At 40.4% G+C, this 26,904-nt stretch overlaps 2 protein-coding genes and 1 long non-coding RNA gene across 4 annotated transcripts in view; 2 read left to right on the top strand and 1 right to left on the bottom strand.

Annotated features, from left to right (window-relative positions):
- ARHGAP15 (Rho GTPase activating protein 15) overlaps positions 1-5,442 on the top strand; it is a 701,521-nt gene extending 696,079 nt beyond the window's left edge. For both annotated transcript variants that reach the window (XM_061438774.1, XM_061438765.1), the window contains one exon: positions 4,035-5,442. In XM_061438774.1, the coding sequence (XP_061294758.1) occupies positions 4,035-4,206 (172 nt within the window). In that variant the 3' untranslated portion in view covers positions 4,207-5,442. The remainder of the gene's footprint in view (positions 1-4,034) is intronic.
- Positions 63-26,904, bottom strand: LOC133260446 (uncharacterized). The gene is made up of 2 exons (XR_009740815.1): positions 26,481-26,904; positions 63-384 (listed from the first exon to the last, which is right to left on the bottom strand). It is a non-coding gene; the product is annotated as an uncharacterized LOC133260446 (long non-coding RNA).
- Positions 19,201-20,046, top strand: LOC133260422 (actin-related protein 2/3 complex subunit 3). Its single transcript, XM_061438753.1, has one exon. The coding sequence runs from the start codon at positions 19,231-19,233 to the stop codon at positions 19,765-19,767; it is 537 nt and encodes a 178-aa protein (XP_061294737.1). The 5' UTR covers positions 19,201-19,230; the 3' UTR covers positions 19,768-20,046.

The following is a 26,904-nucleotide window of genomic DNA, read 5'->3' as shown; positions in this document are numbered from 1 at the left end:
AATACAGAACTATATATTCTTTGGTAAAATATACTTGTAACAGGATTACTTGAAAGTACCCATGAGTTTAAAGTGTTTTTATTAAAATCACATGGAGAGTGTGCAGAGAAATGGACACAGATTGAGATGGAATGAATGCTCTGCATTTACACACAGAGAAGTGCACAAAATGATCACTTGACAAAGGGCAAATTTAGGAAACTGATGAACTGGCAGAAATCCGTTTTAGGACTCCCTCCATGAACCACCGGCCAAGAGAGAGAAACTTGCCTGAGGGGGACCTCTGACAGCCGCTCTGCCTCCTACCCGTCACTCCATTGAAGTTGAGCCTTGGTTTCTTCTCTGGATTGGTTCATGCTCTGAATTCTTAGACCAGGACTTTGGCTGAGTGGGAAAAATATAAAGAACACTGGGAAACTTTATAAATAATCTAGTCCCATTTCTGCATCCTTTTACTCTCCCCACAGATGGAGTCCCACCAGCTGCGTCTTTCAGGTAGGGCTGAGTTACCCCTCCAGTCACCCCAGTTCCTCCAGCACCATAGGCCTCTTCCAGTTTCTACCTCCATAACCTCCTGACAGCCATGATTGTCCCCTCCAGTAACCTACTCTTGGACCTTCCTTGATTTCTAACCTCACCTTGAGGGTATGTGTTCACTCGCTCAATCATGCCCAGTTCTTTGCAACCCTTTGGATTGTCACCCACCAGGCTCCTCTGTAGTTAGAGACAATTTTAGCTCCCAGCTACCCCAAATCTCACTGTTCCTGTTTTGACTGAAATTATAGCCATTATTAACTAGGAAACTATATCTCTGTCTACCTGTCTTTATATTCTTCCTTTCTCTTTTCAGTCTCCCTGGATTCCTGGACCTCTTCTACTCAGTTGACCCTATATCAGTCATTCACCTTCATACTTGAATAGTCTCTTACTTTTAATTCTACCATCTTCATGCTCTGTGACCTCTGAGCCCTGTTCTCTGCTAGATAACTCTCATCAGCTTAGAAGTTCGGTACCAATGGGTAATGTTGTGAAAGCAACTCTTACGTAATAGTTACTCAGTTAATTGATCAGTTATGTTATCTCTTTCCATATTTGTTTAACAAATTTACTGTTACCGTGGCAGAGTCAATGAAGGACTTCGTATCCCCAAAAAGATACTACTTTTATTTTTTTATTGGAGTATAGTTGCTTTACAATGTTGTGTTAATTTCTGCTGTACAAGAAAGTGAATCAGCTATATGTATACATGTATCCCCTCCCCTTGGGCCTTCTTCCCACCTCCATACCCATCCCACCCATCTAGATCATTATAGAGCACTGAACAAGAAGCTATTACTTTAAATCCAAGAGAGAAAAATCTGTTTTCCTTCTCAATGAATCTTACTAGTGATTTTTGTAATGAAGAGGTCTGGGAGAAGCTCAAGAGAGACTTTAAGCCAAGGTAAATAGGTGTGTTAAAGGGAAGCATAGCCCCATTCCATCTTTCCCTCCTCCAGGTTAGGGGAATGTTTTAAAATCATTCTACAGACTTTTGGTAAATGTAGTAGCAAGTGGTGCAGTTTCTATATTCCAAAGGAAACTTTAAACTTGACGTCTCCGATAACACACCAATACTTTAAAATATGAGAATCCCTTCCAGAAATGTAGTCACGCCAATGTTACTCACAGGTATGAAGACTTTTCATACAAAGAAGAAGAAAAGTGAAAATGGGAGGCAGAATATCCTGAATATTTAGTCCAAGTTTAAGAGTCATTTTGCCCACAATGAATCCATTGTAACCAGACTGTCAATCACAATGCTATGTGGAATAAAAATCCAGACCCTCTTAGGGAAGGATCTATAACCATGTGGAGAATGGCAGAGAGACAAGTCAGCCAATTACTAAGCATAGGAGCCATAACACACACCCGGGCAGTGATGTTTCCATGGGCCCTGAAGCCTGCCTGCCTGGGTTTGAGCCTCAGGTCTGTGTGACATCAGGCATTTCGCCACTCTTGACTTCAGTTTTCTTATTTGTAAAAAGGGCTTAATAATAGAATTGGACATGAGTTTGAGCAAACTCCAGAAAATAGTGAAGGACAGGGAAGCCTGGCGTACTGCAGTCCATGGGATCACAAAGATTTGGACACGTCTGAGCAACTAAACAACAAGCACCTCATGGGATTGTTATGAGGATCAAGTGAGGATCAAGTGAGACAATAAAACTGCTTAGAATAAAGTCAATGATACTTCCATTTTTAAACCTAAGTAATAAGTAAAATAAAATTGCTTAGAATAATTCTTATTATTGATATTGATCAAATCAAGGACATCTTGCTGATCAGGAATTTGTGCTATGGGAAGTCCCAAATTGAAGGTGTTGGCCCTTCTCAGTGTCTTTCAGGAGAGTGAAGTCAGGGCCTTTTTCACAGAAATGGCCCTGAGATGAAGGTTTGTGGAGGGATGGAGAGAGAACAAGTCTTCTTCCTCTTGCCTCCATGCATGGAGACTAGGTCGGCCCACTTAGACCAGACACAGAGTCCTCGAGAGGTGAACTGGTGCTCCAATGGGCTCTGAGAACAGAGACCCCACTGCTATGTAGTAGTGTTCCTTTGCCTCACTTTATTCTCTGTGCTCAGATTTCCCTTGGGTTGGGGTGTCTGGAAGAATGCAGAGTTTAGTATTTGTGAGCACTCTGTCCTTCCATATGCTTTCCCTTTTTTCCTTACATCACTAAATCCCCACTCTCCCTAATTTTAATATAAAACCAAGGAGGCTTCAATTGTGAGAATAAGCATTGTTTTGTTTTATTTTAAAGCCTCCACGTAGAAGATGGGGCTTTAATTTCTTTTTAAGAGTCCCATGTTGATTCAGGCAACGGACTACCATTAATAAAACCACATCCTAATGTTTCAATGGTATTGCAGCTCTCCACAGTCTTCACGCAAGCAAACATTTCTTTGATTCCAGTGGGACTTTTTTCCTGTGCAAATGCTACAAGCTTCTGTATTTTATTGAGTAAAAGGGGTGGGGATACTTGTTATACACCTAAATGTTCATCACTTTGCCGACAAAGGTCTGTACAGTCAAAGCTATGGTTTTTCCAGTAGTAATACAGATGTGAGAGCTGGATCATAAAGAAGGCTGAGCGCTGAAGAATTTATGCTTTTGAACTGCGGTGCTGGAAAAGACTCTTGAGAGTCCCTAAACCAGTCAGTCCTAAAGGAAATCAACCCTGAGGGACTGATGTTGAAGCTGAAGCTCCAATATTTTGGCCTCCTGATGCAAAGAGCCAACTCATTGGAAAAGACCCTGATGCTTGGAAAGACTGAGGACAGGAGGAGAAGGGGACAATAAAGGATGATATGGTTGGGTGGCAACACCGAATCAATTGAACATGAGTTTGAACAAACTCTGGAAAAAGGACAGGGAAATCTGGCATGCTGCATGCAGTTCATGGGGTTGCAAAGAGTCGGACACGACTTAGCACTTTCTACAAAACAGAGTACAAATAGCATTTTTCAGGAATACTTTACTCACACTAATCACTAAGAATTTAATTATTTTTTTCAGCTCTTGTTTCTACTTATAAATTATGCCTATATTCTATTTTTTGCATATTTGGCTTCTTACGTGTGCTATGCATGTCTCACCTGTTTCCTCCATTGACTCTAGTCACTTCAAAGATTGAATCTTGTTAACTGTCACAGTAATTGTTGTAATTTATCATTCCACATTTATTGAGCACTCACAATGGCTAGGTACTATGAGGCTAGAATCCTTCTCCTGAAAGTCGTAAGTTCTATTTCCACACAATAAAGCATAAGGAGTAGATTAAATAATGTTATGGCAGGTGTTTTTCTGAAATCTAAAGTTGTTTCTGCTTGTGTCACATTCTCTGTTTTGCCAAAGCCAATCCCTGCCCTTACTTTCCTTCTTTAAGTTGAAATTTAAGAAAGAAAAAGAATTCAAGAACACAGAACTTTACAATTCAAAAACAGTCACCATTTTATTTAAACTCCAGTGGGTCTTTTTGCTTTCTCTCTCTCCATAGGATAGTGGCCAGAGCGTCCAAGAACCTCATGTCCACACACAGCTTAGGGATTGTGTTTGGACCCACGCTTCTGCGAGCGGAAGACGAGAGTGGGAACATGGCTGTGCACATGGTGTACCAGAACCAGATCGCCGAGCTCATGCTGAGCGCCTACGACCAGATCTTCAGCTGACTGACAGACGAGGCGAGCTACTGAGTGTGTTCACATCTGTCTCGATGCCTAATATTTTTACATTTCTGTAAACATATTTCTGAAATATTTTTTTCCTTTCAAGCGACAGATGCCTCATTTTGTGAAAACTTAACGATGATTTTGTGTTTAAGTTCCAAACATTTGAATAAAATAGTTGACAATATTTGCCTATATGTCTTCTACATTAACCCCTTCACTGCTATGCCTTCCAGCACTTCCAGGCATACATTATGGATGCTCGACGCTGTAAAATAGTGTGCAGAGGGCACAGCGTATCCAAAAATAGCCTTAATGAGACTCTTGGGCATTGCACATGTGCTTGTGTATGTGCAGATATGCGAGTGAGTGTGAATGTGACTGAGAGTACAGGTATGTGTCCACACAGGTGAACCTCTTCATTACCCTGGCTGCCTCAGGCCTGTGTTCAAACACCCCTGGGTACACAAGCAGAACTAAAAGAGGGGGCAAGACACAAATGAATAATTTTTAAATAGAACAGAAGAAATCAGGATTTCAACCAAAATAGACATACCTCATCTTTCAAGAACACTTTTATAAGTGTAAATCTAGTCCAGCATCCCTGGTGCTAGATGCTGAAATTTACAAATACATGTAGAACGGCAATTTTTCTGAAGACAAATGACAGTTCAAAACATTTGCCATTGGATATGTTTTTTACTTATACTATTTGCAGTCCCATAAACATACTGTCTTATAAACTAGAAGCAAAATTAGTGCCTTGCAATTTTGATCTTTATATTATACAGGAACTGCATGCCTGCTCATTTTTAATGTTAACATCCATTTTGAATCTTCATCAAACTGTATATCTTCCTTTTTTTCCCTGGCTATGTCATTTTATGTAGAATTTTTATTATGCTTCTGAGGATGTTTTATTGGCGAATCATATTAAATCCATCTAGAAAGAACTTTTTTTAAAAAAAAGTTGTTTTTTTTTAATATGCCCCAAAGATTACTTGACTAGACTTGGATGGCTTTATCCATTTGATGGTTAGCTTCAGTTGTCATGGATAAACAAAAGGGTAACTGTCTAGAATATATCAAACATTGTTTTATTTTGAAAACTATGTTCTAGCTGAGCACATCTCATACTGGTTTTGTGAAAGTATTCTGCTGATAAAAATGTAGACTTATGTTTGACAGCTTTTTAATCAAATTCAAATGGAATAAATAAAACTAATCCACTGTGATAAAGAGTAAGTCTAGTTATTGATTTGTTCTTAAAATGAAAAATAAAGCATGTAAATAAAATGCGTGAAGCATGGACCCAAGAACAAACACTTAGAGCAATAAGGAGCTCAGAGGCCTGGGCTGTCTGCATGGATGGGGTGTAGAGTGGAGGAGAGAGACTGCTCAATAGAAAGCCAGATGTTCACACAGCTCCCGCACCCACCACACTGCCTGAGGAAGGAGAGGCTTCGCTCACCCCTGTTGGATGTCTTCCTTTTGGCGATGGCGCCAGTAAGTCGGCGTATGCCCAAAAACCAAGTGACCACAACAAATGCTGAAGTGTGGTTTCATCGAGTGGGATGTATACAAATACCACAAAGCCAAGGAAAGTCACATGAGCCAGAACCCCATGATCTAAAGTCGCTGGTAACAGTGAGCTGACAGACTTGCCAGCTTCAAGCTCTTCTTTCATTCCACGTTGTGCTTATGTCTTTCAGGAAAACATGGAGACATGAAACAAGTCTCTGGCATTCAAGTGCTCATTTCTGTGGCATTCCATATTCTCAATGAGGTCTCCTCCAAGACTTTCATTACTACTTCTTTAATTATTTTTGAAGTGGGAAGGACTAGGTTTAGTAGTCCCAGTGTTAAAATCTCATTCCTTCCTGTGTCCATATTTAAAGTAATTCTGGGAGCAAGAGCCAGAGAGAAGCAGCACTAAGAGCCAAAGAGAAGAGGCATTATCTGCTTGGAGCAGGGACCCACAGCCCCTTGCCTCTGCTGCCTTCCAGATTTACAATCTTCAAAAGCAGCAGCTTCTTGATTTCCAATCTGATGGGATTTAGCCTGATTTAAACCCCAGCTGTGTCCTGTGCCTGCTAAGGGCATTTAATCAGAGACTAAGTTTGCTCTCTGGAGAAGACCATTCCAAGGTGCTGAGCCAAAGTGCCCTTCTGACTTATACACACTAAAGGTATAAAAAGAGTTACACTGGAAGGTCATTAGATCCCATAACATCTCAGAGACAGCACCGGTGTTCCTATCAACTGTTCCAAGTTTAAAAGCCAAGATTGTAGGTATACTGGGTTGCCTCAATAAGGGGTTCGATTTTATAAAAACTGACCAACATTTTCCATCATGAAGACCTTAAAAGATGGTGAGCATTTCTTAAGCACCTTATCTGAGCCAGGTGCAAGTTTAGACTCTACTGATCAAATACAAAGTAAGGCAAATATTAATACACCCAGCAGTTTCATAGCCCAGTAAGGGAGACAGTTCGACACCAGATTAGGGACTCAGCCATCTTGGTAACCACATTGCCCCAGGCTTCAGCACCTCTACAGAGAGATGTTCAAAAAGTATATTTTCCAGTTGATTTGATCAAAAAGTATTTTTGAATGAATGAACAGAAGTTAGTACAGAGATATTAGGAAGTTCAATAGTTGACAGAGAACCAAAACGCAAATTGTGCCTAGGGTAGTCAGGTGAAGCTTCACTAGGAAGATAACCCTTTCGGTCTAATCTTGATCAACTGAATAAAATTAATCCCTCCCCCAATGTAGATGACATACTAGCAAGCAGGGGTGGCATGAGGAGAGAGCTGAAAGACCTAACATCTCCAAGGAAAAGTGAGAAGCTCACGGTGATGCACATGCCTAAAAATTTTGGAGAACAGAATTGGAGTCAGACATAGGATATAATGGGCATCCCCCATGGCTCAGTGGTAAAGAATCCACCTGAAGTGCTGGAGCCTCAGGAGATTCAGGTTTGATTCCTGTCAGGAAGATCCCCTATAAGAGAAAATGGCAACCCATTCCAGTATTCCTGCCTGGAGAATCCCATAGATGGAGGAGCCCTGTGGGCTACAGTCCATAGACTCACAAAGAGTTGGACTGAGCACACAGACATAGGACATAATAAAATATTTAGATTTTATCCTGTAGGCAGCAGAGAGCCAATGGAAGCTGTAAAATGAGAAACTTTGTTTCTTAGAAAAAGAATCTCTAAATTCATCAGTGGGCAGAAGAAACAAAGTACACTGGCATTTCTCATATTTGTGTACATGTGTATGTGTGTACACCTCTTAACATTTTCCAGGAATGCAAGAGATAATCTTATATTCTCAGAAGCATTTATATATTATGATGAGCAAATATTTTAAAGAAATTATAACCTTAACATAACAGAACTCTAAAACAGGGTTCCTGGAGATGGTATTTTTTTTCCATCCTATATGTTATGAGTCTGACTTTACTTAGTATATGACATATGACAGGATCACCATGCCACAGCCAGTAATTGAAAGCCATATGATAGTTCTCTCTATCCAATTAGAAAACAAAGGATCCAATTAAGAAAAATTAGAAAAGCTGTTAAAAGGGAACAATCACTTGCCAATGGTGCTGTCCTTACAGTTTAACACAGCTAGAAATTGACCTGTACTTCTCTTTTCCACATTTATTTTTTGTGAATTATAAGTTAATCACCCTGTCAATTCCTAATTAAAAGGCCCTGCAAAGATTTTCATCCAAAAGGACTGTCACTAAGAGTTCTGGGTCAAATTGCTCTGTTGTCAAAAAGAAATAAAACCAAAACAATATCAACTCTCTCCAGGGAAATTCAAATCGTAATACGAAAAAGCAACAACAACAACAACAAAAAGAAAACTTTCTTCAAACATAATAATCACATATTATTTCCTCAATTAAAATGTATCATCTGAAATTTAGATGAGTCTTTTTCTTAAAGCAAGGCTGCTTACTAGGGCCAGCCAATAATGTAAGTGATTTGCAAAGAGCAGACTTAAGGTATTAGGAAGTAGTAACACCAGAGGAGGGCTTCCCTGGTGACTCAGAGGGTAAAGAATCTGCCTAAGATGGTAACAATAACTCTGTATTCGAGACAGCAAAAAAGACACAGATGTATAGAACAGTCTTTTGGACTCTGTGGGAGAGGGAGAGGGTGAGATGATTTGGGAGAATGGCATTGAAACATGTATAATATCATATAAGAAATGAATCACCAGTCCAGGTTCGATGCAGGATACAGGATGCTTGGGGCTGGTGCACTGGGATGACCCAGAGGGATGGTATGGGGAGGGAGGTGGGAGGGGGGGTTCAGGATTGGGAACACATGTACACCCGTGGCGGATTCATGTTGATGTATGGCAAAATCAATACAATATTGTAAAGTATTAGTTTAATTAGTCTCCAATTAAAATAAATAAATTTTAAAAATAATAATAATAATTTAAATTAAAAAAAAAAAAGAATCTGCCTGCAATGTAAGAGACTAGGGTTCAATCCCCAAATTGGGAAGATCCCCTGGAGAAGGAAATGCAACCCACTCCAGTATTCGTACCTGGGAAATCCCATGGAGAGAGGAGCCTGCTGCTGCTGCTGCTGCTGCTAAGTCACGTCAGTCGTGTTCAACTCTGTGCGACCCCATAGATGGCAGCCCACCAGGCTCCTCCGTCCATGGGATTTTCCAGGCAAGAGTACTGGAGTGGGGTGCCATTGCCTTCTCCGAGAGAGGAGCCTGGAGGGCTACAATCCATAGGGTCACAAAGATTCTGACACAACTCAGTGACTAAAGAGCGACAACACCTGGGTAAAACTCAAGATGGACCCCTGGACAGAAGGGCTGACTTCTCAGCTCAAGCTGATGTTGCTTACATGGGCACATGGACACCAGGCTACCAGACCTTCAGATCTTTCATGAAAAGCCAGAAACTTAAGTGAAAATTGATTTTTAAGGGCACCTAACAAAACATACCTAAGCTGACTCAGCCCAGGGACTTCCACTTTTTTCCAACACAGTGTTGTTAAACCTTGTGATGTTGTAAAGCCAGCTCCCCAGAAAAAATAGTAGCATACAAAGCAAACAGTGGGGATATGTAAATAAGCCAGAGCAATGGATTAGAGCAGAAAATGAGCAGGCTAAGAAATAAGCACTTAGGAGAACTTGCTATTTAGGTCCTGGGCAAATTATTTACTTCATCTGTGTCCAGATGTTTCCATTTTTTAAAAAAATTTATTTCTTTACTTTATTCTTGGATATGCTGGGTCTTCGTTGCCTCATAGCTTTTTCTCTAGTTTCAGTGAGCAGGGACTACTCCAGTTGTGGGGCATAGGCTTCTCATTGCGGTGGATTCTCTTGTTGAGAAGCACGGCCTCCAGGGCACTGAGGGCTTCAGTAGTTGCAGCGCCTGGGCTCTGCAGCACAGGCTCAGTGGTTGTGGTGCACAGGCTTTGTTGTTCCTCTGCATGTGGGGTCTTCCCAGGTCAGGGGTCAAACCCGTGTCTCCTGCCTTGGCAGGTGGATTCTTTGCCACTGAGCCACCAGGAAAGACCTCAGTTTCTCAATTTATAAATTAGAATTGTACTTGTCTTATCTCTATTAAGACTGTCTAATGGAATTATGTAAAGGATATAAAACAGGTAACACACCATGGAATTAGAACGTGTCCCTCCTGGAGACAGATGATGTATTTCCAGCTTATTGAGTAACAATTAACAATGTGATCTTCTGAAAATGATGAGAAGAAAAGTTGGGACCAGACTCCAAAAAGCCTACACATGATGGCATACACAAGAGGTTTTATATTAAGTCCATAGTCAATTTTGAGACCCTGAAAGTTTGTTTAGCAGCAAAGTGACTTTAGCAGAGCTATAAAGATTTTCCTGGCAACTTTATGAAGTAGACCTTGAAGCTGGAAGAAATTATAGGCACCACTGACAGAAGATAATTGCCATAGTACTATTAACACAGATCTGAATTCAGACAGTGGCAAAAGCTATGGAAATCAACATTAAGGAGTATCATCCAATTGCATTCCTGAGGTTCACCTCAGTTCAGTTCAGTCGCTCAGTCATGTCCGACTCTTTGCGACCCCATGAATCGCAGCACACCAGGCCTCCCTGTCCATCACCAACTCCCGGAGTTCACTCAGACTCACGTCCATTGAGCCAGTGATGCCATCCAGCCATCTCATCCTCTGTCGTCCCCTTCTCCTCCTGCCCCCAATCCCTCCCAGCATCAGAGATTTTTCCAATGAGTCAACTCTTCGCATGAGGTGGCCAAAGTACTGGAGTTTCAGCTTTAGCATCATTCCTTCCAAAGAAATAATCCCAGGGCTGATCTCCTCCAGAATGGACTGGTTGGATATCCTTGCAGTCCAAGGGACTCTCAAGAGTCTTCTCCAACACCACAGTTCAAAAGCATCAATTCTTCAGCACTCAGCTTTCTTCACAGTCCAACTCTCACATCCATATTCACCTACTACATCTGAATTATGACTGCTCGGTGCAAAGAGTCCTGGGACATAGGACTCTCATAGCAGGCCCCTTTCCACTGGAATTTTTCTGGGCCTGGGGTAGGGGTGATACTGATATCCTGACAATGATTTGACATTTGACAGTAATGTCTTAAAATATTTGGACCAACTTATACTCAAGTCAGAGGAACATGCATGTGACCATCTTCTGCCTCCAGTATGATCCCCAGATAATCATCAGGTCATTTCTATCTCATCTGCTCTGATTTCTCCCTCCCTTATCTCCAGGTGATGCCACCTCCCTGGTCACTCAGAGGACCACCAACAGAAACTCATCCTGGAATGACTGATTTTTGATTAGCTAACATGTCTTGAGTGCTTGTTAAGGAAATGCACTGTATAAATATAGTTGTATTTTATCTTCATAATTCTATGGAAGGAGGTACAATTATTACTCCTGATTTATACTTGAGAGAACTGAGGGGAAAAATAATGAAGTTACCCAAATTCATGAAGTTAGTGTCAGGTTAGTATTTGAATCTAAATTAGTATGGCTTCAGAGGCCCCTGGCTTAACCACTATACCATAGATTCACTCAGTCAGGGGAAAAAAAAAATGATGAATGTAAACAAATAAACACCCTAAATATTTACACCCCAGATGTATGTACCTGATAACTCCCCTGTTAAAACATCTGGTGAGAGTTTCACTTTCATACTAATTTCCATGAAAGAACAAGAGGGATATTATATATTTCCCCAAATACAGGGTACCTTTGTTGTTATGAGTAGATGGCTAAATCTCATTTTTGTCATTGCTATTATAATTTTAATATTCATGTATCATTTCATTTTCCTACATTGTACTGACCATGTCACTACATTACGGAAAGGAGGGCATGGAAGCCTCTTAGCCCACATTTTTGAAAGTACTTTGCATGACTTCTACTCTAACATCATATTATCCTGTGTTGGATTGTATTTGTCAATATCCTGTTATCACCCATCATATCATACTGCCTAATATTGTATTGAAATTAAATCTTACCCTTTAGGAGTCCTGTGCAACATTAAAAAAAAATGGGTCCTCAACAGTCTTCCTCTTAGATATAATTGAAAAAGAGGCAGGCATCAAAACATACCGCCGGGGAGCGATCCTGAATCATCCAAATGATGAGCATACAGTGAACATCTTGCACCAAAAAGATGACAATTTTCTGTAGCAGTGTTGTCAAAATGAAAATGTCTAGCTGTCTTGGTGAGAGACCTGGCAGGAAGATACACACACATACACACACACACACACACACACATCCCTTGTAGACTCATCCAGCTGATTTTTGTTATCTTATGCTTGAAGTGAAGACTTCAGGGTCTATGAAATTCTTAAGCCATCAGCTGGATTCTACAGAAGGCTCCTCACTGAATAAGGGGAGTGTTAGGAAAGCAGTGAGGGAGAGAGGTAACACTACCAGAGTTGGTGCTCAGTGTACACTTGTTGGATGAGTGAACCAAGACAAGCACCCAGAACATAAGCAACATTAAATACAACTATGATCCACCACTGTGTTTCTTATCAACTAGATATCACAAGTTAAATGTAGTCCAAACTCACCAGTGTCTGTACTGACTCCTAGTCCCACTTGTAAGGGACCATCAAATAGATACACCTTCAGCTGGCTCTCTTAAAGTCTAAGTGCACAAGAAATACTTCTTTCCAAAAGCACAGCAGCAGAGGATCAATGCATTTGCTCACCTGACTCATGCAAGTCTACTGTGTATGCAAATTCTGTTTGGGATCTGGAAAAGTCCTGTTTGGATCTGGAAAAGTCCAGGCATCCAGAATACCCAGCCCCATCTTCCACTAACCTTATCTGCTCTGCCAAATATAGGGTTTATGTGTCAGATAAATGCTAGAGAGTACTGACTTTTTGACCCATGTATGAAAATCTGAAAAGCCAAGAAATCTGGCAAATACAAAGCATCGGCCTGAAAAATCCACACTTTCCTCTGGCACCATTTAAGCTGACAAGTTTATTTGAGACAGGCACACTCACATTTGAAGAGCAGGACTTGTGCTAACCATTCTCACATCACCAGCAAAGTGTGTTCTGAGTCCATATTGCACAGCATGCTTGAAGAAGTGTGGATTTTTCCACATCATTTGGTGACATTTTGCACAGTTTCATTTCTGCTCTGTATTGCTAGACCCTACCTTTTTTTCCCTCGCAAATATGCCACTAATGGGATTCCCTTGAGTATTCAGATTCTTTCCTCTGCTTCAGCATCTATTTGTACTGCGAGTGCACAAATCTGTCATGATGTGCCCCTCAGTCAAAGTCAAGCCTCCTTGACTGAAAGGAAAATGATAGAGGTGCTCCGCTGCTGAGGAGAGTCAGGGGACCGCGGGCCAGCCTATGAGGGGATGAAGAGATGCGTTAGAATTCCAGGGAGAGGTCAATGAGGAAGACTCCAGGGAATGATGGTCTAGCTGGAGGTGCCCGTTCCTAACGCCTCTTCCCAAGTCCAGGTGAAAGGCAGCTTTTAAGTGGGAGGGGGTGAAGAAGACAATTGAAACCAAAATTGTTTTGAGCTCACCATTTTTCTAGCTATCAGTTCTGAGGTCACAGTCACTAAAACTGGAAACTTAAAAATGACTTCAAAAAGGCAAACGCTAACTAGATTTCACAGTGGATTTCATTTTACTTGGCTTTACAGAAAGAATGCAGGTATTAAATAGACTGTTTCCTGTATACAATAAGGTTAATTAGTAGTGAGGGATGGAAAATCAGTGTAGACATAACTCTTTTCGACAGGTATCAAAAATAATCCCCTGATCCCTACAGACCCCAGCTGCATTGAAAGAAGAACAATATAAAAGATTCTTTAAGCACAAAATTTGCAAACATTCTCCAGGTGTCCGCAGCACCCGCGCAATAGGCCCTGAGCCCCTGTGCATGGGCTGCTCCGCAAGCCCTTCCGCTGCAGTAACTTAAAGGCGCAGCTACTCACGCTGAATTTTGAGGCGCAGCATAAAGGCTCTGCTTACAAAGCGGCTGGGATCGCAGGCGGAGACAGGAGAACAAAAAGAATATATTGCGGCCTGAATGGGACTTCCCTAAGCTCCTTATCAATAAGGTTAATAAGGGTCTATGCAATTTACTGATCACTAAGATGGAACAAGCCTCCTTGCGCTCCAAATCTCCACGTTGGCGCCGGTTTTTAATACTTTTCACAGCCAATCACATAAAAGCCCCTTTGCCCCGCACCCCAGAGAATAAACTCTGGTTCACCATTCTGGCCTGCATAAAATCGTTGGTCCGTTATTACACTTCTACCTGCCCTAGTTAAGCAGATTAACAGTTATTTCCTAGAATTCGATCAATGAGGTTCTTTGTAATTGAAGCTGGAGTACTCAGATATGTCTTTTTTTAAAAATGCATTTCTGAAAAACGAATTTCTTTTTTCTCTGGTTTAATTTTGTTATCCTCAATCGTATGCATGATACAAAAAAAAAAATCCAAACTTCTATCTCCTCTATAAAATACATGTCATATCAAAAAGGTGACAAGAGGGGGGAAAAGTAATTAGTGAGTTCACAGAGTTCAGTAGAAAAGTTAAAATGGAGTAACACATTACTTTTTATGTTAAGATTTCACAAGACAAATCTTGCCTGTGTTTTAATTGCATGTGACCCTGGCAGTCCTACTCTGAAATGAAGTGCCGTAAAATTAAAGATGACAGACGCTCAAAACAAGTCTTGTGATCTTGATTAGACTACAAAGACCACACTCTCTCTCTGCTGCAACTCAGATATCATGGACTGTTTTATTTGGGGAATTGCTTCATTAATGCCTTCTTTGACTAGACATGTTTATTATTTAAAAAAAATACTGAATATGGTGATATCTTGCATAACTAAATAATTCCCTAAAAGCAAGTTATAAATGAAGAATGTTTAAATACCCCTAAAACTAATTTTTATAGATACTTATACATATATATATATATATATATGTGTGTGTGTGTGTGTGTGTGTGTGTGTGTGTATGGATGTGGGTGCGTAGATGTAGATGTATATATTATATATCCATCTTTGATATGTGTATTACCTATTCTAACCTACAATTCTCTATTATAGCCTGAGAAGCAGAGCAGTTAATCTGTCATATTTCCTTATATGTTCCCAGGTCAATCGAATGTGTGGAACTATACATTATCCTATAAAAACCATTTCTGAGAAACTCTGTCAGAATTTTAAACTTTCTGAGCATTGTCTAAGTGGAGGATCAGATTTGACTCACACCTATATTTCAAAATGATCACCAGATCATTCAACCTAAATTACATAAGCCATGGTATAGATGCTTTTACACCTCACTTCTTCCTAGTTCAACGAAAGCAGGAAATTCAGAGGCAAGTCCTCACAGCATTAGACTCTGTCAGCTCTGTGTTCCCTCAGGCCAGCTCGAGTCCTGCTTTTGTCTCAAGTCCTCTGGGTCAGGGCTTCATTCTTACTCTGAGGAGGTCATTAGTGTTCATCTCTAGGACTGCCTACCTTCTAAATCTCTATGATTCTCTTACTTTGTCCGATTTCAAGAATACTATTTTAAATTCATATATTTTGTATTAGGAAACAAAAGGATTTATGCTGGTTATATGGGTGTTCTATCAACAGGGATATATAGATTCAGCCTAGAATCAAAGATTGGTTTCTAGAGTTCATTTTTTTATTGTGCATCTGTAATTCCAGAAAAGTCTGTATACACATTCTGCTTCCATTTCTTTAAATTTGAAATCCATATTGCAATTTCTCTCCTACCTAACATCAGGGCTCCTGTGAGAATAAAATATGATAACATACATTAAAGACTCTTTTAAAAATATGTGAAACAAGGCTTCTTAATCAGTAGTGTTTTTAGTATAATTATTCAATCAGTGGTCTTCAGTGTACACAAAAGGCTTTTTCACATGAAAGCCAAATAGTCCTTTAACCTATAATACTGTGTTTTCAAACAGCCTACATACTTGCCTTTAAAATAAAATCTATGTCCCTGTAGAATTTCTCAAGACTAAGGTCAAAAACCATCAGGTGTGGGATATGTTGTATCTCTCACATGAGAGATTTAATTCACCAGAAGAAGGAGGGATTACAAACATTGGAAAGCATTTATTAGAATCCAGTTCAGCGTAGTGTTGAGAAGTTGTGCTCCACTAAGACAACTGGAGTTATACTCCCTGTCTCTCTCCAACCTGCCTCTGTCTCTGTGTTTATGTTTCTCTGCCTCTCTTTGTTTTTTCTATCTCTGTGCTTCTCCTCTGTCTCTCTCTATTCCTGATCCTCATTCTCACACCCAGGGCAGGCATCTTAACCTAAAATTCATGGTTCCCGGGATCCCTGGGCTGCAACTGATACTTGAACTCTTAGAACTTTCAGGCTAGATTGTGTGCATTTCACTCCACTTAAAGTCTGAAGTTTTCCTTATATTTTCAGTGAAGTCTGTGATTTGGATTTACTGTTCTAGATTCGCTTTCCAGCATAACAATACTATTATCTTACATCTGAATTAAACTACGAGTGGGTCAAGTCAGATCCTAAGGTCTACCAGGCTCTGAGTACTCCATGGATTTCTGTCTGATTACCTGACAGGACAGGACAGGCTGGGCCAAGGAGTGAAATATAGATTCAACAAAATCAGTTAGTACACATTGAAAGATGATGATGCAATCCTTAGAGGATCTCCTATTTTCAATTGATGAAACTAGTAAATAGAAGCACCCATGAAATCAGGATACTTTGCCTGTTAGTCAATGAAAGATATTTAGGATTTTAAGATAAATCCAGTAGTAACACAAATAGTCCATTCTCACAATGCCCGCTTTTAAACTGTGCCAGACACATGTCCTATGCCTGCATGGTACTTCTACACATTAGCTGCCACAAACCAAAGGGAATGTCATTGCTTTTAATAGGATTACATAGAACCCAGTCACAAACAGGAAGACTAGCCTTAGTCGGAGTAACTGGCCAGTAATTTGGATGTTTAACTAAATGATTGGCTGCCAAATTGACAGGTCATCATCCACACTGAACTAGCCACTATTCCATGAATTTTCATGACCGGGATCACAATGGTTCATTTGCATGTGTGAAATTCTGCTGTGAAGCTGGCTTTTGAACTGGCTAGTTCAGCCAAAGATATGTTTCCAGTGCCATGCATTAGTACCCTAGAAATACCATCACACGGGGGTAGCATAGATCTTCCCAAATCCTGCTATTAGAACACCATCTACACCTACAACTGCTAATCAGCATAACAACTGGGATGTAAGGAATACAGGGGGAAGTGGATTATTGGAAAATGAAAATTAACACCAAAATGAGCATTTGGATGGGGAAAGAAAAGTTTTAGAGAAGCAATAGAAGTTTGGGGTTTGCCCAGGACAATTACTAAGAGCAACTCCCTACCCAGAGAGCATTCAGTGACTATTGAGGCATCATTGTTATGATTATTAACAAGTAGCTGTTAACCACCTATTACAATGCAATGCGACAGACAGGAAACCAATAAATACAAGCCCCAGGAAATAAAAGTACTTCCCATAAAGGACTTATGATCTAGTTATGGGCTTCCCTTGTGGCTCAGCTGGTAAATAATCCACCTGCAATGCGGGAGACATGGGTTCGATCCCTGGGTTGGGAAGATCTCCTGGAGAAGGGAAAGGCTACCCACTCCAGTATTCTGGCCTGGAGAATTCCACGGACTGTATAGTCCACGGGGTCGCAAAGAGTCAGACACGACTGAGCAACTTTCACTTTCACTTCACTTTCACTATAGGTGAAAAAACATGAGGCCAAAAAGTAGAAATTATAGTAATCTACATTTATTACTGACTTACCATGGACCAGTTATCTTGCAACAAAACTGTGATATAGCAGTATTTTGATGAATATTTCAAAGATGAGGAAATGTAGATATTATCATTGCCTAAGGGAGAAGAGCTAGGAAGTGGTTTTGAACTAGGTATGTCTACCTTTAGAACAAATATTCTTATTTCCTCCACATTAAAAAGGTTAAGAAGCCCAAAATAAATTTATTGCCATGGTGACTCAGATAGTAAAGAATCTGCTTGCAATGCGGGAGACTTGGGTTCAATCCTTGTGTTGGGAAGATCCCCTGGAGAAGGAAATGGCAACCCACTCCAGTATTCTTTCCAGGAGAATTGCCATGGACAGAGAAGCCTGATGGGCTATAGTCCACATGGTCTCAAAGAGTCAGAGATGACTGAGCAACTAACACTTTCACTTTCATAGTAGACAATATATCTACTAATATAAAATTGAATAACTATGCAAAGGAACATTACATAATGAAGTATTTTGAAGACGTTTACAACCTATGGGGGTACTTCCTGGTGGTCCAGTGGTGAGGGATCTGCCTTGCAATGCAGAGGCTGCAGATTCAATCCCTGGTCAGGGAACCAAGATCCCACCTGCCGTGGGGCAACTAAGACCTGCCACTGCCAAATAATTGGTTCCAATTAGGAAAAGGAGTACGTCAAGGTTGTGTATTGTCACCCTGCTTATTTAACTTCTATGCAGAGTGCATCATGAGAAACGCTGGACTGGAAGAAACACAAGCTGGAATCAAGGTTGCCAGGAGAAATATCAATAACCTCAGATATGCAGATGACACCACCCTTATGGCAGAAAGTGAAGAGGAACTCAAAAGCCTCTTGATGAAAGTGAAAGAGGAGAGTGAAAAAGTTGGCTTAAAGCTCAACATTCAGAAAACAAAGATCATGGCATCTGGTCCCATCACTTCATGGCAAATAGATGGGGAAACAGTGGAAACAGTGTCAGACTTTATTTTTGTGGGCTCCAAAATCACTGCAGATGGTGACTGCAGCCATGAAATTAAAAGACGCTTACTCCTTGGAAGGAAAGTTATGACCAACCTGGATAGCATATTCAAAACAGAGACATTACTTTGCGAACAAAGGTTCGTCTAGTCAAGGCTATGGTTTTTCCTGTGGTCATGTATGGATGTGAGAGTTGGACTGTGAAGATGGCTGAGCACCGAAGAATTGATGCTTTTGAACTGTGGTGTTGGAGAAGACTCTTGAGAGTCCGTTGGACTGCAAGGAGATCCAACCAGTCCATCCTGAAGGAGATCAGCCCTGGGATTTCTTTGGAAGGAACGATGATAAAGCTGAAACTCCAGTACTTTGGCCATCTCATGCGAAGAGTTGACTCACTGGAAAAGACTCTGATGCTGGGAGGAATTGGGGGCAGGAGGAGAAGGGAACGACAGAGGATGAGATGGCTGGATGGCATCACTGACTCGATGGACATGAGTCTGGGTGAACTCCAGGATTTGGTGATGGACAGGGAGGCCTAGCGTGCTGCAATTCGTGGGGTCGCAAAGAGTTGGACACGACTGAGTGACTGAACTGAACTGAACTGAAAATAAAATTTATGTGTTTAAATACTATTGACCAGCTTTTCGTTGGGGTGGAGACCCGGGCGCCTCCAAGATGCCGGCTTACCACTCTTCCCTCATGGACCCTGACACCAAACTCATTGGAAACATGGCACTATTGCCAATCAGAAGTCAGTTCAAAGGACCTGCCCCTAGAGAGACAAAAGATACAGATATTGTGGATGAAGCTATCTATTACTTTAAGGCCAATGTCTTCTTCAAAAACTATGAAATTAAGAATGAAGCCGATAGGACCTTGATATATATAACTCTCTACATTTCTGAGTGTCTAAAGAAACTCCAAAAGTGCAATTCTAAAAGCCAAGGCGAGAAAGAAATGTATACACTGGGAATCACTAATTTTCCCATTCCTGGAGAGCCTGGTTTTCCACTTAATGCCATTTACGCCAAACCTGCGAACAAACAGGAAGATGAGGTGATGAGAGCCTACTTACAACAACTCAGGCAAGAGACTGGACTGAGACTTTGTGAGAAAGTTTTTGACCCTCAGAATGATAAACCCAGCAAGTGGTGGACTTGCTTTGTGAAGAGACAGTTCATGAACAAGAGTCTTTCAGGACCTGGACAATAAAGGCAGCCTCGGCTGGACCCTGGCTCCACAGCCGTGGGCAGCATTCGCAGCAAGATGTACACAGTTCTTTGCCTTTATTTCGTAAAGTTTTATACAGAGGAGAGAAGAGCGTGTGTCTGTACTTGAAGAGCTCTTTATCAAGAATTTGGGGTGGGATGGGTGGGGAAGAATGAGTTGTTGCCTGGTGATTTGAAATGTCTGCAGTATTAAGCTGGTGCTTAATAAATAATAATAAAGAAATTTCTAACATTTCAAAAAAAAAAAAAAAAAAAAAATAAATACTATTGACCAGAGAAATTCTGCTAACAGAAAAGATCAAGGTATGAAATCATAGGTACAGTGTGATACCATTGTTGTTATATATCCTGTAACGTGTATGTACACACAGCAGAATATTAGCAATGCTTATCTTTGAGTTGTGAGATTATCAGTAGTTAATTTTCTCCCATTGTGCCTGGCACATCCCCAAGTTTTTGCTTTGAGCATTTGTTACTTTCATAATTAGAAAAAGACCAAATACAATAAATATATATAAATGGTAACCTAAGACTCTGTGTAGTAATTGGTACAAACAATAAGATGTGAGGACTTTCAAATGACATCATATTGGACATCAGGGAGGCTCCAGGATGCCATTGGCTCTGAAAGGAAGGCAGGTGAGGAAAAACGTAGGCCTCAAGGTAAGGTTGTAACATAAGCAAAGACCCAAAGGCAGAAATTGTGAAATTGCCTTTGGGGAATAAGACTACTGTTTGGCTACAATGGAGAACTCTAACAGAGGGGGGTTCAGAGCAACAGTTGACTTTACATCTTTTTTGGATCTTGTTCTAAAAGGTGGAACTAAGTAAAACTTGGATGCCTTTATGTGATAACATTTCTAGGACACAAAAGCCCAGCGTACCAGACGTGTCCTTTGGCTTAGAAACCCGGTTAGCAAGCCAGCTTCACAGTGGAATTTCACACATGAGAAGATAGGTAAGGGCCAAATTGGGGAATCCCTGAAACGCCAAGCAAGCAAGTTGGACTTTATCCTGAAGGCAGTGGGGAAACTCTGGAGTTTGAAGCAGGGGGGTAATGAGAAGAAAAACGTTTTAGTAAAATTAATCTGACAGCACGGGCTAAGTGGATTGGAAGGGAAACAATGACATGTCTCTTGTCATATGCTTCTTCATGTTGATATATTTTTCCTGTGAGGATTCTTTCTCAGTTAGGATTATAAACTCTTTGAGAAGAAAACCCATGTCTTAGATTCCTTTGTATCTCTAGCATTCCTGAGGATAAAGGAGGCATTAAACAGTGGATAAATTTTCCAGCTTTGGCTTCAGAGAGTCCTCTGTGGAACTCCCAGTTTCTGAAAGGAGTATCCTTGACCTCTCTTAGCCTCAGTGTGGTCTTGTAAGATGGGGACAGTAACACCCACTTTGTAGGACTGTGGTGAGGATGAAATGAGACAATGAGATTTTGTGTGCAAAGCCCTTGATCAGAAGTGTGCTGTCCTCGATAACTCTTGTTCTAGCTATCACTGTTATGCCTAAAAAAGTTACCTGGACAACTTTATGGATGAAGAAAATGATGTTGATGTTTGAGTACGACTCTCTATCTTAGACACTGAGTGGAGGAATGTGAGCCAAATATACCTGAGAAGCCAATTATCCTATAGGCAAAGTTGGACACTAGAAAGATTTGAAGGGCAAAGACTGACCCAGTGAAATGGAGACATACAGAGGCCAGCAGGATCTCTGTTTGTAAGCCAGGGTAAATCTGGAGCAAGTTAAAGAGAGATAGCTGGCTGGTCTGGGCTTATACTGTGCTGTGTGTGCTCACTCATGTCTGACTTTTTGCGACCCCATGGACTGTAGCCTGCAAGGCTCCTCTGTCCATGGCATTTTCTGAGCAAGAGTACTGGAATGGGTTTCCATTTCCTACTCCAGGGGATCTTCTTGACACAGGGATTGAACCAACATTTCTTGCCTCTCCTATATTGGCAGGCAGATTCTTTACCACTCTGCCACTTACTGTAATAATAAGTGATGTCTGTGAGAAGCATGGGCCACCCACAAGAATAAACAATGATGTCTGGCAGCAGCTCATCCAGAGAAACTTTCCCATTTCTGCTAATTAATATTCACAGTGTTCTGCTTAATTGACTATGCCAAAGCCTTTGACTGTGTGGATCACAATAAACTGTGGAAAATTCTGAAAGAGATGGGAATACCAGACCACCTGACCTGCCCCTTGAGAAACCTATATGCAGGCCAGGAAACAACAGTTAGAACTGGACATGGAACAACAGGCTGGTTCCAAATAGGAAAAGGAGTTCGTCAAGGCTGTATATTGTCACCCTGCTTATTTAACTTATATGCAGAGTATATCATGAGAAACGCTGGACTGGAAGAAACACAAGTTGGAATCAGGACTGCCAGGAGAAATATCAATAACCTCAGATATGCAGATGACACCACCCTTATGGCAGAAAGTGAAGAGGAACTCAAAAGCCTCTTGATGAAAGTGAAAGAGGAGAGTGAAAAAGTTGGCTTAAAGCTCAACATTCAGAAAACGAAGATCATGGCATCTGGTCCCATCACTTCATGGCAAATAGATGGGGAAACAGTAGAAACAGTGTCAGACTTTATTTTTCTGGGCTCCAAAATCCCTGCAGATGGTGACTGCAGCCATGAAATTAAAAGACACTTACTCTTTGGAAGGAAAGTTATGACCAACCTAGATAGCATATTCAAAAGCAGAGACATTATTTTGCCAACAAAGGTTCATCTAGTCAAGGCTATGGTTTTTCCTGTGGTCATGTATGGATGTGAGAGTTGGACTGTGAAGAAGGCTGAGCGCCGAAGAATTGATGCTTTTGAACTGTGGTGTTGGAGAAGACTCTTGAGAGTCCGTTGGACTGCAAGGAGATCCAACCAGTCCATTCTGAAGGAGATCAGCCCTGGGATTTCTTTGGAAGGAACGATGATAAAGCTGAAACTCCAGTACTTTGGCCATCTCATGCGAAGAGTTGACTCATTGGAAAAGACTCTGATGCTGGGAGGAATTGGGGGCAGGAGAAGAGGATGACAAAGGATGAGATGGCTAGATGGCATCACTGACTCGATGGATGTGAGTCTGAGTGAACTCTGGGAGTTGGTGATGGACAGGGAGACCTGGCATGCTGCGATTCATGGGGTCGCAAAGAGTCGGACACGACTGAGTGACTGAACTGAACTGAACCTTCCTTCACTGGAGAAGGGCATGGAAACCCACTCCAGTATTCTTGCCTGGAGAATCCCATGGACAGAGGAGCCTGGTGGGCTACAGTCCATGGGGTCACAAAGAGTTGGACATGACTAAAGTGACTTGGCACAGCACCACACACCCTTCCTTCACAATGTCTCCTCCTTGCAGTTAGAACAGGCAGACACCTCCATGGCAGGGATGAAAATGTCCTGAGCTTGTGGAGACATGACAGATTCTAGTTCTTGGACAGAAAGTGCACAAGATGACTCTGGAGCTGCTCATTCTGTTATAAGACAAGAAAGCCACCAGAGACGAGTGTGATTGTGCCAAAAAGACGCAAGAGCCAATCTGAAGAGATTCCCACTGACCTAAGATGGGATAACTTGGGCATCAAAATGTATAATAACTGCAATGGATTTAAAGATATCAAATATATTTTTTAAAAATCAAGTAAAATAAGAAACAAAAATTCACTGCTCTCCAAAACAAGATATACCTAGAAAATAGAACAATATTCTGAAAATTGATGTATAAAGGAAGCAAATCAAGTATTCTGACTCTTATATGAGTAGTATTTCAGGATAACCAAATAGCTGATGAGAAAAAAAAATATTCACAGGTAATTTGTAGCTAAGAATGCAGAAGGAAAATTTTATACATACGCTAGATAGAGAGTATAATAAAGCTCCAAGTAGTCATTGCCTAAATTTAAGTACCAACATTTTTCTAATCTTTTCTGCAACTTTTTTCCCTTGAGTATTTTAAAGCAAATCCCAGACAGCATCTCATTTCAACTGTAATTTTTTTTAATAAAAACAGATACCTGAAAAGCTACTGTTACACAATTACTGCGTCCAGAAATTATGCTGAAAGTAAAATGAAACTATATTAGATAGAAGTGACTTTTCATTAATTATCTTACCTAACCATCAATGAATTTGCAGAACACTTAAGTATAAAAGATAAATCAATTTTTATGAGTAAGACTGGGGAAAGGATTACCATGACTGACCACTACTCTCAAATGGACTTGATAACCCAAAAAACAATAGAAACTGCCAGAAATTATTCCAATATACCAAAGTTAATAGGCTCTGCTGCTAAGTTGCTTCAGTCATGTCCAACTCTGTGCGACCCCAGAGACAGCAGCCCACCAGGCTCCACCGTCCCTGGGATTCTCCAGGCAAGAACACTGGAGTGGGTTGCCATTTCCTTCTCCGTTGCATGAAAGTGGAAAGTGATAAGTGAAAGTGAAGTCGCTTAGTCGTGTCTGACTCTCAGCTACCCCATGGACTGCAGCTCACCAGGCTCCTCTGTCCATGGGATTTTCCAGGCAAGAGTACTGGAGTGGGGTGCCATTGCCTTCTCCTAATAGGCTCTAGTGTATTTTAATTTACTTGACAATAGAGAAGAGCTTTATTTACCTTTCTAAATAAATCTGAGGCCTCATAATATCCATGCTATTCCCACCACAAAGTAACCATCGAGTATATCTATGAAGGAATAAAAAAGAAAGGCTACAGAAAAGATGTATATAATCCCCCAAATTTTCTGTCCTATGATCTAATCTCTCCTTTCCATTTAGATTGTTTATTTAAAACTTCTACAAGCAAATCCCTCCCCCAGGTAAGCACAAAAATGACTTACAGAACTGCCATCTATATCCATGAAATTGATTTTTTGTTACCTTTTAAAATCTTCAAAATCCTAAGGAAGGCTTCGAAAAAGCCTGTGGTGTTACAGTTACTATTTCTATCACTGTTATTCTGTCCTATATATACATACATACATACATACATACATATATATGTTTTAAAGGCTGACATTCCAAGGAATTGAACAAAATGACATCTCAGCTGTAAATGAAATAAAACAGCCACCTATATATGTTCATGTAAAGTGTTATTTTCCATTGATTCAAGTTGATAATTTCCATACCTTAATTTAAAAAAATTTTTTCTCTTTCTTATATTTTTCAGTTTCATGGCTACAACATAAAAAGAAATCACACCTTTCTTGCCTGCCCTCATTATCTCTAACCTATGCTGTTTATCTGCTTTCATTACAAAAACCTCTGTTTCCAATCAGCAGTGAAAGACAAAATACATTCTTCCAGAAAAAAAGCATGGTCATGTATTTCTCAGTGTCCTGATATGATTCAACACAATGGTCTGAATAACAGAATTGTTAACACACAAACTGAGAAAAAGCAGCAACATACCAGTTCTGAGACACATAGAAAGATCTTTTTTCCCTGTTTTTTTTTTTTTTTTTTATGTCATTTTGCCTGAAACTCACATAGAGTTATCATGGAGGTAAAGGGAGACAAACGAGACAACCCTTTTAAGTTAGGAAGTTTTGGATTGACATGTGTACACTTCTATATTTAACATTGATAACCAACAAAGATCTACTCTATAGCACAGGGAACTCTGCTTGATATTATATAACAACCTAGTTGGAAAAAGAATTTGAAAAAGAATAGATACATGTATGCATAAAATTGAATCACTTTGCTATGTACCTGAAATAAACACAATACTGTTAATCAGCTCTACTCCAATATAAAATAAAACGTTTTTAAAATTAAATACAATATGAGAATAGAAGGAAAAAATGAAAATGTACTACTTGCAAGAGAGAAGATATTGCCCATTTTACATTCCTGGGTGCAATTGCCCCGATTTGGTTTTCTCACCAGGAAGCAACAAGGCTGATTCATCTTTAAGGGAACATTGGTGAGTGGGAACTGGTACCTAGGTTGGGTACTGGAAGGTGGGCTCCAGCACCCCCAGATCAGCATGGAAAAATCAGTGGTGGGGTGTGTGAGTGAGATGAAGGACAGGGTCCCACGTGGGGGATGGATGTCAAAACTTGTCACTCACTCAAGGAATATATAGGTAGAAACACCGCTCTAGCTACTTAGAACGACAGAACAGATCTTGTCTGTTTCACAAGGCTCAGCCTTGATTAGCTCAAATCCAAAATTTTATGAGTATAGTTCTTAATAGGACTTATTTATTCCTTCAAATTTCCCCTACTTTCATTTGATATCTTTTGCCAAACTCTCTTAAGACATACATATACACATCCCCATGTACATACATACACATATATCTGTATTACAGATACATAAACACACACATGTATAGGTGGTGCATGTGACTAAAATAAAATTTCGACTCTGTTTTTACCCTGTTTTTTATCCATGAAATTCCAATTTGTAGCAGAGATGGTGGCTACTAAATAATATGACTCCTCATCTCATCTCTTAAAGATGAAGCTCAGGTCAGTTTAAATATGTCTTTCATGAAAGGGATAGATTATTGACCAAGTGCATGAATGAAAGGAAGGCAGCTTTTACATTCGAAGCAAAACTTGAAAACTCTAGAAGTTAAAGAGGCATTTTTGGTCAAAAAGAAATAGGTAAAGTTGTAGAAGAGAAAATCCCCAGTTTTGGGTCAGATAAATTTAACTCTGACCTCTGTCTCCATCGTCTGTTCTGCTGGCTGCGTGGTCTGGCACAAGTCATCTCCAAATTTTAGTCTTCTTGCCTGTAAAACAGGAGTGATAATATCCACGTCAATGAGTTGCTGTGAGCATTGATGAGATACTGTACAAATGATGTAGTACATCCTCAATAAACGACATTTGTTATTTTTGCCACTCTTATGTCAGGAGGAAAAGAGCCAACCCTGGAGGAACAGAGGAGAGATATTTGAGTCAGCGCGCAGATGTTTTCCGTCTTATTTTCACATTCCACACCACTTCAGTCTGACCCAAAAACACAGACGCCAGCCAGAAGGAAGCCCACCCAAGAATCATAAAGATAGATGCCAAATTGAATTAGTTAACCCCTGATTTAAATACAAGGACATTATATTTTATGAATCAATTCCTTAAGTA

Source organism: Bos javanicus, chromosome 2, assembly GCF_032452875.1.
Source record: "Bos javanicus breed banteng chromosome 2, ARS-OSU_banteng_1.0, whole genome shotgun sequence".
Lineage (NCBI taxonomy): Eukaryota > Metazoa > Chordata > Mammalia > Artiodactyla > Bovidae > Bos > Bos javanicus.
The sequence above is the reverse complement of the archived record's forward strand: the minus strand, read 5'-3'. Positions and strand labels throughout refer to the sequence as shown.